This window comes from Zootoca vivipara, chromosome 1 (genome assembly GCF_963506605.1).
Source record: "Zootoca vivipara chromosome 1, rZooViv1.1, whole genome shotgun sequence".
Lineage (NCBI taxonomy): Eukaryota > Metazoa > Chordata > Lepidosauria > Squamata > Lacertidae > Zootoca > Zootoca vivipara.
The window spans coordinates 16391559-16404238 of record NC_083276.1 but is presented as its reverse complement, the minus strand read 5'-3'; the positions used below and the strand labels follow the sequence as shown (position 1 = coordinate 16404238).

The 12680-nt window shown below is 47.9% G+C and overlaps 1 protein-coding gene across 1 annotated transcript in view; it reads left to right on the top strand.

Annotated features, from left to right (window-relative positions):
- Window positions 1-1072: 1072 nt before the first annotated feature.
- The window catches only part of EVL (Enah/Vasp-like), a 154160-nt gene continuing 142552 nt past the window's right edge, over window positions 1073-12680 (top strand). Inside the window, exon 1 of the mRNA XM_060271873.1 lies at window positions 1073-1637. Coding sequence (XP_060127856.1) covers window positions 1633-1637 — 5 coding nt within the window. The 5' untranslated portion in view covers window positions 1073-1632. The remainder of the gene's footprint in view (window positions 1638-12680) is intronic.

Here is a 12680-nt window from a genome sequence, read left to right as displayed (position 1 = left end):
TTGCCCAGATGGGAATGTTTCCCTTGAGGTGCAAAAAGTCCCCCACCCCAGTCTGAGGGCCAGGGACAAAAATTACTCCAAGGAATTGGTATGTGTTTGTTTTTGTCACTGAGGTGTTTTGTTCTTGTCTTGGAAATGTTAATGTATTGGAATAAAAAAAGTATTTTTTTTCCCAAACAGAAACTGATCCAGGGAAGCAGGCTTCTTCTGAGATATCCCTTGTTTGGTTCCGAGACCTTTCACTGCTCCAAGGGCACTTCCAAACACCAGTTTATTGTGGTTACTTACTGGTCCTTCTGATGCCTGCAAGTCCCCACCCTCCTCCAACATCTCCATTACGTCATCCTCACCAAAGCGCCGCCCTGCATTTCCCCCTCCCCTTTAATCCGGATTAACTGCTTCCAGTTTTTTAAAAAATTATTATTATCGGATTTTCCTGAGAAACGGCAAATCCGGGTAAAATCGAGGGGCGGGGGGCGGCATGTGATGGCATTTTGATGAGGACGACGTCATACAGACGCTGTGCAATATGTCCATGCGTTGTGCAGAGTCCACAATAAACTGCCCCGTTACATTGCAATATACATTGCAACCACCCCAAAAGGGTTTTTGTTTTTTGTTTGTAAAAAATAATAATAAATCTGGATTAGTGAGCATAAAGGAGCCCAAACCCTCCCCCGTATGCGCGTGAGTTTCCAGATTAGGGTCATAGACGAGTGTGGTTTTTTTTTCTCATTTCAAAAAATAGTTTTTTCCACCAAAAAGGCTAAATCAGGCTAAAAAAGGCGGGGAAGAGAAAACGGGCTGCAATGTCGATGCCTAGGCGTCTGGTGCACGCACGAGGAGCCCCCCCCCCCAAATATCCTGCAAGAATCCACAACCGCTCCGGGTACGGAGGCGCGCCTCGGTTCGTAAAGGCGCACGCGCGCTTCGCCGTGCCCGGGCGTTGCATGGCCGCCTCGCGTGTGCGCGTCTTCCCCGCCCGCTCTGTGCGCGTGCCTGGACTGGCTCGCCAGGTCCGCGGTGCCTTTGCGAGAGCCGTAGCAGCGGCAGGCAAGCAGACAGACAGACAGACGGGCGGGCGGGCGGGCGGAAGTGTCTGTCAGCAGCAGCAGCAGCAGCAGTGGGCAGCCGAGCCCCGCGGGCTTTGTGCGCTTCCTCCTCCACCTCCTCGCCGTCGTCTCCCTCCCTCCCGCCCCACGCCCACCACCCTCGCTTCGCCACATCCCGGGAAAGCGGAGGGAGGAGGAGGATGGCCGGGCCCCTGGACCGCTTGCCCGGCGCCGTGGAGAAACTCCCCGGCAGCTAGCGCCCTTGGCCGGCGGGGACGAAGATGCAATTGAGCGCGAGCCGCAGGCCGCCAGGAGCAGCAGGGCGACTGAGCAGCGGATGCAGCGACGCCAAAGCCCGCCGGGCTCCCTCCTCCTCCTCCTCTTCCTCCTCCTTCTCCCGGGCGCTCCTCCATTGAGCATCTGACAGCCCGCAGTAGCGCGAGACGCCGACGACGCTTTTGCAGCCGCCGCCGCCGCGCTGCCGAGCCCGGGGCCCGGGCAAGAGCTTCCCGCTGCGCAGTGGGAGCTGGCGGGGAGACGCCGGCCAGAGGCGGCTGCGCAGAGCTCGACTGCGGGGAAAATGAGGTGAGTCAGCCGAGCTGCGGTTGCCCCGTCCTTCTTTCTCCTCCTCCTCCTCCTGCTGCTGCTGCTGCTGCGCGCCAAGCGCCCTCCTTCACTCCCTCCCGGATGCTGCTGGGAGAAGAAGGCGAAGGGAGAGAGGCGCGCGCGTTTGGGCAGACAGGCAGGCAGGGACCCCTCACCTGGCAGCTGCCGGGCAGGTGCAGGCAGCGCCTCGTGAGAAGAGCTGGCGGGCTTGGGCAGAGACGCGCCTCGGCGCCGCTTGGGCCGGGATAGACTGGGCATTGGGTGCCTGCCTCGCTTCCTCGGGCCTAGCAGCAGCTGCTTTCTCCGGAGCTCGCGGCTTCCTTGGAGCCTTCCTCCCCGCCCCTCTCCATACCTAGGAGGGGAGGGGGAGTTGCCTGTGCCCGTTAACCGCTGCGATCTGCAACCTTTCAGGGAGGACTTTTCCTCCTCTGTCAGAGTAGCCTATATGCCTCAGTTGGGTGCCAGGAGATGATCTACTTTTGGGGTGTTTCTCGTTGTGACTGACAGGCAAACACGGCTATGCCTCTGGGATCTGCCACATATCATGCTGATCTCGGTGCTGCTGTGGGAAGCTGCTTTCTGTGGATCAAGCTGCTGTGAAAGACACACAAGAGTGGGCTAGACTCCAGCTGCCGCCGCCTCCCTCACAGTTGACAACCCTAAAACTGAGATGATGGGATAATAACCAGGGAGGGAGCCTCTGAGCACATGCAGAGTGCTTTGTCCTCAGCACGGAGGCCTGCTTCATGTGGTGCATGTCTTTCTGGCTTGCCCACTGCAGGAATTAGCAATGCCATAATTCGCCTGGTGCTGGATGTTGCCTGAGCCGTGCTTGGAGTAGACCCACTGGGATCAGTGGGACTACTTTAAGCATGACTAAGTCTGGATCCAACTTAAAGTCCGGAGGCAGCAGAGAGGCATGTCTTGTCTCTTCAAACGATACAGGTTCCACACTGTGTTGGAATCGTAACCTGCGCTTCAAAGTCTTGAGTCGGTTGTATGTAGTAAGAACCAGCCACTTTGGCACCTGAGATTAAGGTGTGTGTGTGTGAGAGAGAGAGAGAGACAGACAGACAGACAGACAGACAGACTAGGGTGGCACACTTCCAGGTGGGATTCCGCATCAGTGCTTCTCTTGGAAATGTAAGCAGAGCTATTCTGGCAGTGTGCATCTCCATCCCTTCTCCATTGAAAAAACACCAACAGCCCCACATTGAAGCATCACTGCGCCTCCCAGTCTTTCACCAGAACAGATCTCATGCTGGTGGGTGGTGTGTTTTAGACACGATTGGCTGTCATTCCTTCAGCCATTTGACAGATTGCACGCTCTGCATCCTGGCAAGCGGTTGTGGGGTTTTTGTTTTGTTTTTTTACATCTCATTTCTGCCCCAGCCCTGGTTTCTGCTCTCATGTGCAGCTTCTGTGAATGTAACACAACGCCTTAATTTCTGTGCTGGAAAAAGCAGCGATTTTCTTCTAGGTGCCTGTTGACTATGTACCCTTGAGTATCCCCAGGAAAAGAAAAAGCACTGGGGAAAAGTACTGTGTGTGTGTGTGTGTGTGGTGGCCTTTGTTGCTAAGTGTCCATGTCTGTGCATATGTATATAGATTGCCATCCTATAAATTTGCTGCCTTTCCAAGTAACACGAGGTCTTCCACCGAGGTGTGTGTGTGTGCGCAAATAGGTGTGCTAGCTCTCCCAATTCATGCAGAGGGAGAGGGAATGGGCATCAGTATGCCAAATGACTACGGAGTGCATCATGTGGAGAAACACAGAGAAGGTGCATAGCAACAGAGATGGAGGAAACGCGCAACTCCCCTCCATTGGCAAGAATGTGGGTGTGTTCATTCCTCCCGTTGGCTGCAGCCTTGGATACCCTGTGCTGGGTGTGTTTGTGTGTTCAGAGGTTTCTTGCTTTATCTCCCTCCGTATTCAGTTCTGCTTTCTGTGCCTGTAAGATGCAGATGTTGGCTAGGCATATATTTGCAGTATCTGCCTCTCTGCTTGTATTTTCTAAGGGAAACGAGGGGAATGGGAGTTCTCCAATAAACACTCCTTGGTTTCTTCTGGGGATGCAGGAGACAAAAAACACTCCTGGGATCTTCTTCCTTTATAACAGTGTGGCTGTCTTGGTGTAGTTAGAGATACTGCAGCTTGTGCGATGGGAACCCTCTCTCCTCCCCCTCCTTTCTTTTTTTTTTTTGCCAGTGACTTTGGAAAAGATCCAGGAACAGAGTTCTGGCTGAGGCTACTGGTTTAGCAGTGCAAATTCTGTGCAGATGGTATAATTGCTCTTGTGTGCATGGCATTTCATTATTTATATGACAACCAGTTGGGGAGAGATCAGAATAAGGTGGGAAGGATAGAGTCTATCTTTACGTGACCTTTGCCTCTCTGAGATAACTTCTCCTCCCGATTCAGAGGACCACAATAACAGAACCACTCATATTTACAATGGCTGGGTCATGTTATGCTGAGATAAATGTCAAGAGAATTTTGCTTCTTCCTCTTAAGGGCAGCTTATGTATTAGGGAGGAGTTGGGCATCCTGGAAAAAAACGAGATTGTCTCCCAGTCTTTCACCAGGAAGGATTGATAAAATGCTTGTGGGTGGTGTTTTTGGGGTTTGTCCCTCCCCTCCATAATTGGCTGTCATTACTTAAACCGATATGGCAGATTATGTCAGGGGTTATAAACAGCTGCAGACAAACACATCAAAATAGCTCATCACCAGCATGGCGCTGTGTGTGCCTGTGCACATTTTGTCTCCTGCTAATCCTTGACACTTCACATGCTATTTGGTGCGTTTCTCAACGCTCCAGTTTTACCCATGCCTTTTAGGGTTGTGGTCAATAGAACCCTGTGTTACAGTGATCTAAAAAGCGACCAATCTTGATTACAGCCAATTTAAGGATGTTTGTTTGTGCTTGGGACTTGAGGACTTTCTGTTATACATTGTCCTGTTTAGTTAAACCATGTTTAAGCTCAGTTCAGACATCACATCAAAGATGTAGTTAAGGTACCTTAATTATGGATTCATGTGTTGTGTGAAATAGACAAGCTATGGTTTGTAATTAACTGCGGAACCAGAATTGGAAACCATGGTTTGAAGCGGCTTTGGAAACCATGGTTTGTGCTAACTGGCCTGTTGTTCTTTCTGAATCAACCAACTGTAGCTCCGGCTGCTGTTTTGTCTCCAGAGCCTGTTGCACCTTGGAGAGCAGAATTGGACGTATGAAACAGTACAGAGATGGTTGAAAACAAAAGCCAGCAAGCTACTCTGAGCCATAGTTTGCCTGTTGTGCACTTGAAAGCTTTGAGAGCATGGTTTGGGCTCTTTAGTATGGTTAGTTTGATACCTCTGTGGTGCTAGGACTTATATGCACAAGCATTTGGGATGGAGGCTTAAAAAGCTATAAAAAAGACATAGAAATAGCTGCCCTTGTGCTCAACCATCATAGCCGCTTCCTGATGACCAAACTGCGCCACTGTTCATCCTTGGTCCATTGTGACTGCCATAAAAAAAATGGTAGAACTTAAGGCAAGCCAGGTTATTCCACTTTTCTGGCGGGTTCTGCACAAATGGTTGTTTTGCACTGAAATTTCCTTGAGGATCATTTTCCCTCCAGTTGTCTTCTTGTGAAACTTTAGCCAAAACTTTGGGGCAGAGAGGGAGGGAAGTGGACATTGCGCAACTAGATGTTCTATCAAATAAGTCAGTGATGTTATGAGCACAGTGAAGAAGAAAGATAATCGATGAGGGTGGGAAGCAAGCAAAAAGAGGTGCCAACTGGGAAGAAGCTTCTTGGGATGGGATTAGCTCTCTGCTGTGTACACGCCACAAACAGTTCACTTCTAATCCGGAAGCAAATCTCAAAAGTACACAGCCAGCCAACAGACCTTAACTTCTCCAAATTGGAACAGGCTCAAAATAGTTCTGAGATGGCTCAGGACTTCATGGCTGCCATGACGACCATGGGACTTCCCTAACAAGCCATTGGCCCACACTGGACTTTGTTTTCACAACTGGGCAGGAAGAGGGTGATCCGAAAGTGGGGGGTATTGACACCAGTCCCTTGTCATAGTCAGATGCTGAGATTTAGGCTTTCAGCACTTTTTCTCCTCTGCAGAGGCAGGGGACCTGTTAGGATGGTCCGCCCTTGGAGGCTGATGGATCCAATGGGTTTCCAGTGGTTCTGGAAGAATTTTCTGGCTGCTCTCACTGGTGCTCCTGTTGAAGCCCTGGCCGACTTCTGGAACATCCAAATGGCTAGGGCTGTTGACCCTTTGCCTGAGTGCCTCCTAAAGCTTGGCCCTCTAGTATACTCCAGAGTTTAGGAAACAAGGTGGGAGATGGCTTGAACACGAGTGGAGGAAAACTGCCGTAGAATGCAGTTGAGCACTTGGTGGGTTCTCAACCATGAAGCTACAAATTGGGGCTTAGGCGCAGTTTTTGTACAGAAACTGCTTTGATCGCCCTGTAGGATGACCTATATTGGGAAAGAGAGACAGCGGGAAGGCATCATTGTTCATTCTCCTTGATCTCTCAGCCCTTTATGTCCAAATGCCATTTTTAAAAGTCATGCATTTTCACTGATGGGCTGTGGAAATGTTTTCTTTTTCTTTTAAATACGCTGCTTTTCTTATGGGCTAAAGGGCCAGCAGTGTTCGGAACTTCCATTGTTCTAGGCGCATTTTGCGACAGGAAATTTCATTAGCGCGAGCGGTTTCTGAGCTATGTGCCTAAGATTTCAGATTTAAAACTGCAGAGTGGAAGGAAAGGCAGGGCCGGCCCTACGGCAAGGCTGGGTGGTCCAGGCCGCCAGGGGGCCGCCGCGCTGCTGCGCCAGCCAGACAGCCACGCTGGGAAACGGGGTGGGGGCGCCGGAAGGATCTCCGCACCACGGCGCCAGGGCACCAGATATGCTTAAGATGGCCCTGAGGAAAGGAGGACTTTTTTTCTGCCTCCCCACTTCCAGCTACTCTCTGAAGACTGGAGAAGAGACCCTCTTAAGAATATTAGGGGGGTGGGCAGGGGAAAGACTAGACCATGTAGAAAATGAACACAATATTTTAGCTGCAGTTCATTCATTTTCAGCTTTGTATTCTTGTTATAAAAAGCACGCCTAGACATTCCACTGTTGCGCCCATAATCTAGGTTTAATCATAGAATCATAGAGTTGGAAGAGACCACAAGGGCCATCCAGTCCAACCCCCTGCCAAGCAGGAAACACCATCAAAGCATTCTTGACATATGCCTGTCAAGCCTCTGCTTAAAGACCTCCAAAGAAGGAGACTCCACCACACTCCTTGGTAGCAAATTCCACTGCCGAACAGCTCTTACTGTCAGGAAGTTCTTCCTAATGTTTAGGTGGAATCTTCTTTCTTGAAGTTTGAATCCATTGCTCCGTGTCTGCTTCTCTGGAGCAGCAGAAAACAATCTCCCTCCTCCATATGACATCCTTTCATATATTTGAACATGGCTATCATATCACCCCTTAACCTTCTCTTCTCCAGGCTAAACATACCCAGCTCCCTAAGCCGTTCCTCATAAGGCATCGTTTCCAGGCCTTTGACCATTTTGGTTGCCCTCTTCTGGACACGTTCCAGCTTGTCAAGGTGCCATTCAGCTCCTAGTGCTAAGGTTTAAGGTGCCATTCAGCTCCTAGCTTTCAGATTTCAGCTTCTAACACTGAGGGCCAGGCTATATATGGAAATGTAGTACATTGAAAGGTTCGTTGACTCTTGAGTTTAAGCAATGAGTTTGCCTTATTGAACATTGGGATGCCTCCTGCAGCCTTTTCTGCACACTACCTGTTCTACTCTGGTGCGATCCCTGTCGCACGATTGACTTATTTCATAAGCAGTGCCTGCCCGGGTCAGATTAAGTCCCAACAGGTTTCTGCTTGCCCTGAATCCAAGGCCTGTTGCCTGTCCTCCTCCGCTGTTACAGAATGTCTTGTGCGCAGCATCCAGCCCACTGCTAATTTATTTACCTCTGTTCTTGAACTGCAAGAGCTTTATACACCAAGGCGGTACAGTATTTGGGAAGGGAATGTCCTGCCCGTTTAAATCTGCAGCCAAAGTGTTGCCCTGATCCTCCTGCCTACCAAATGTGGTAGGGCTGAAAAATACCCAAGAATTTATGCAAGGCAGTGGTGGTAGTAAATTAAACCGAAAGAAGAGAGAAGCAATGCATGAGCAAATATTGTTTCCTGCAGCCAATCCAGCATTGTCCAGATTGCAAATGCTCTTGATGCATTTGGCCAATTTAATTGGGCTTTTTTGGGGGGGAAGGGACAGGGGACAGGGAGAGAATACCTTTTTGGATATTCATGCCTGCTTCTAGAAAGCATGCTTGCTAGTACAGTGATGCCTCGCAAGACGAAATTAATTTATTCCGTGAGTCGTTTTGTATTGCAAAAATTTCGTCTTGCTGTTTTCCAATTTAAACAAAGCAAAGCAAAAAAAAAAGCAAAAAAAATCGTCTTGTGAAGCACGGCCATAGAAAAATTTGTCTTGGGAGTCAACAAAAAGTTCGCAAAACGCTTTCGTCTTGCGAGTTTTTCGTTGCACGAGGCATTCGTCTTGCGAGGTACCACTGTACAGAGTTTAGTTTTTAGATTTCAAGCCTGGTTTAGCTGAATTTGTAGAGCAATAGTATGCAATCCTATGGGGTTTACTCTCAGAAGTTAGCAACAAACTAGAGTCTCGTTGACTTTTCAACTAGATTTGCATTTGGGCCTTCAACTGACTTTGTGGTGTAGGGAGCCAGTGTGGTGTAGTGGTTAAGAGCAGTAGACTCATAATCTGTGGAACCGGGTTCACATCCCCGCTCCTCCACATGCAGCTGCTGGGTGACCTTGGGCTAGTCACACTTCTCTGAAGTCTCTCAGCCCCACCCACCTCACAGGGTGCCTGTTGTGGGGGAGGAGGGGAAAGGAGATTGTTAGTCGCTTTGAGACTCCTTCGGGTAGTGATAAAGCGGGATATCAAATCCAAACTCTCCTTCTTCTACTTTGTAGAGCTTGAAAACATACAAGAAAAGGCATAGACAAACTTGGCCCTCCAGATGTTTTGGGACAACTCCCATCATCCCTGATCACCGGTCCTGTTAGGTAGGGATGATGGGGTTGAAGTCCCAAAACATCTGGAGGGCCGAGTTTGCCTATGCCTGTACAAGAAGTATTAAATTGGTGCTGAGGAAAGTCAGAGGAGACTGATGGCTATGGCAGCCTAGTTTATTTTACCTTTTCCCCATCACAAAACTCCTTCCATGTGCTTGATTGCATAACTACTTTCCATGCCAACACCACCAGCTTTCTTGATGAAGTCTCTGGATTATCCTAGCTAGCTACGCACATGACACAAACATCCATATGGAGCATTATAATCTACCTTATACAGGCCATGGCATTTATTCGTCTAGCCCAGGACAGCATGGTCTGTTCTTACTGACAGTGGCTTTCCAGGTTTTTGCAGACCAAAGGTCTTCCACATCACCAGCATACTTGCTTCCAGGAATTGAATTTGGGATATTGTGCATTCAAAGGATGCACTCAGCTACTGAGTTATAGCCCCTCTTCCACTGATACGGCATAGGAGCCATGCATGAATTTGCAGCAGCAACTGTACTGCAGAAATATTTTATGATTTGGGCCTGAGAAGGTTAAAGGTGCAATATTCAGTATTTACCCTCTTTTTTATCTGGGAGGAGAATGTCAGATTATCTCGGAAGTCTTTACTTGGTGATATGGGATCAATTGTGCAATTGGTTTTTATACTTGTAAACTGCTTAGAAGCCTGTTTTTGCATTAAGTGGCATGTAACTCCAGGGTTGTGGGAGGTCGAAGACCTGTTTCTGTTTCTGCAGCGGGGTCCGTACCTCCAGCCTCCTAGAGCTGCCCAATCAGCATGAAAGGGGAAATTGTTTAGCCCAGGCACCCCCAAACTTCGGCCCTCCAGATGTTTTGGACTACAATGCCCACCATCTCTGACCACTGATCCTCTTAGCTAGGAATCATGGGAGTTGTAGGCCAAAACATCTGGAGGGCCGCAGTTTGGGGATGCCTGGTGTAGCCTCTGAGAATATGTATCCTCACCCTTTGTGCTCATTGGAGACAATCAGAGCGAAAGGAGGTGAGTCGGCCACTGAGGATTGGCTCCTAGGGTCACTGTGCAGAAAGTGCATGGGAAGAAGTTTGAGGAGGAGTTGTTCTGCATGGTCCAAAGCTGAGCTTGTAAGAATACTGAAAATACAAGTTGTTTCAGTTTCAAGAGAATAGTGTGCAAGTTCTGTAATAATACCACAAAATACCAAGGAGAATACAACTTATTTCCTTTGGCGATCACTCGTAGCTGAGTAAGATTGTCTTCCATAAACACGGTTCTAACAGTGAGTCCGTAAGTGACTGTGGAGGCCAATTCTGGATCCACACGTCCTTCCACAGTGGGGACATTGGTTACCAGGCGGGAGTTGATCACGGTGTGGATTTGCCAAGCGTGCCTTCCTCTTAGCATGTTTCTCCCTTGCGTCCTGAGATCTAGTGCCTTCAAAGCCCATGACACCTTTGGTAAAGGCTGTTCTCCAACTGGAGCACACGCAGACCAGTGTTTCCCAGTTGTCAGTGTTTATACTACATTTTTTTAGATTTGCCTTGAGATAGTCTTTAAACCTCTTTTGTTGACCACAGCATTACACTTTCCATTTTAAAGTTTGGAATAGAGTACAGTCATACCTCGGTTTAAGTATGCTTCGGTTTGAGTACTTTCAGTTTAAGTACTCTGTGGACCCGTCTGGAACGGATTAATCCACTTTCCATTGCTTTCAATGGGAAAGTTCGCTTCGGGTTAAGTACGCTTCAGGTTAATTACGGACTTCCAGAACCAATTACACTCATACTTCGGGTTAAGTACGCTTCAGGTTGAGTACTCCGTGGACCCGTCTGGAACAGATTAATCCACTTTCCATTACTTTCAATGGGAAAGTTCGCTTCAGGTTAAGTGCGCTTCAGGTTAAGTACAGACTTCCGGAACCAATTGTGTACTTAAACTGAGGTACCACTGTAGTTGCTTTGGAAGACGATCATCAGGCATCCGCACAACGAAGTTGATGTTGAAGAATCATTACTTCAGAGAGTACCACTTAAAGTCATGCCAAATAAAGACATCGGCACACTCCAAATCATTTGCCCATGAAGGTGCATAGAAAACAATAGATCTGAAATCAGTGCTGAGAACTGCGTAATTTTTGCAATGCATCCCTAATTATTGTTGAATAATCTTAGAAGACCGTAGAATCTTAGAAAGGTGTGTGCCGGGGGGGGGGGGGGCGGCGCATGGCTATGGCTAGCAAGACAGGAGCCTGCACTTCTGAATTTGCTATTACACTACTGACGGCATGTAAATTAAGAATAATATGGAAGAAATGTTTACAAGTTAATCCTTCGGTGGCTGGCTTCTTAGGCTCAGCTGATTTTTCTCTAGTTGGCAGAACTTAAGGAAGCATCACTGGGCTTAGGGTTAACAGCCCTTCAATGCCTATTTAATCAGCCTCATTTGTATTACATTTTCAAACTGGCCGCCCTGCAGAACTCGGTATTAAAATAATAGCAATAATAATCAACTATTACAAAAGCTACCATTGAGGGGCAGCATCAAGCTTCTTCTTTTTTATTAAAACACACACAAAAACCAATGGTTTTTATAGTGATAACACACAAGGAAGAGAGAAAGAGTTCAAGCAAACTGCATAAGCAGATAAACAATTGCCTCCAAATTTAAAAGCATTGTGATAACAAGGTGGCTGTGTTTGGTTTGTGGAAAGCTGTTCACAGGAAGAAGATTATGCAGTTGATCCCAGAGACCTTGTAACTGGCAGCAGGATCCTTCCCTTTGATCAGAACTGAGCTATAGAACTGAAAGCAGTAATGAAGTCGGCTAATGCTGTGGCATTAATACTAGAGATTAAAACACTGGCTTGGCTTTAGCACACAGGGAATTAATGAAAGGCAAGGGAATATTTCCCTTACGTTGCATTTAGACCTGCAGGAGAGCAGGTTTCAGCAGAGGACATCTTCTACAGCTGAGAGCTAGGAAAGGGAAACCCCTTTTAAAAAAATTGAGTGTCGTCTTCAATGCTTGAGAAGCAATGAAGGACGCATTTATGTGCCGGGCAACAGTACTGCAGATGCAATTCAGGGCAAGTAAGTGTAAACTTAAGGGGGGAAACCCACACTGGGGCAAAATGATAATAATAATAAAGCCCCAAACAGATTGGAAATCAGTAGAACATACATTTTAGAATTATTATGTGTGTTTTAGGATTGCAGCCTTTTCATATACTGTACAGTCATACCTCGGAAGTCGAACCCGTTGCGAGTTGAACGTTTTGGCTCCCGAACTCCGAAAATGCGGAAGTGAGTGTTCTGGTTTGCGAACGTTCTTTAGGACCCGAATCTCGTGACGCGGGTTCCGCAGCTTCCAATTGGCTGCAGGAGCTTCCTGCAGCCAATCAGAAGTCACGGCTTGGTTTCTGAACGTTTTGGAAGTCGTACGGACTTCCGGAACGGATTGCGTTCGACTTCCGAGGTATGACTGTATATGACACTTTAGATCAGCCTTTCCCAACCTTGTGTCCCTGTATGTTGTTGGACTACAACTCCCATCGTCCCTGGCTAGCAGGGCCAGTGGTAAGGGATGATGGGTGTTGTAGTCCAACAAAATATTAATAATAATAATACCTTTATTGTCAATGTACAACCTATGTACAGTGAAATTAACCAAGCCTCCCCCCCCCAAACACTCAATTTCATTGCACTCTGTGTGCTTGTTGCACAACACACCAGCCTTGAAAGTCAGTTGCACTATATTATTTTCGGTCAGCAGCCTAACAGCCCATGGATAGAAACTGTTTTTTAGCCTGTTGGTACGACTGATTATACTTCTCTATCTCCTGCCCGAAGGTAGAAGATTAAAGAGGTGCTGGCCAGGGTGTGAATCTTCCCTGAGAATTTTTCTCGC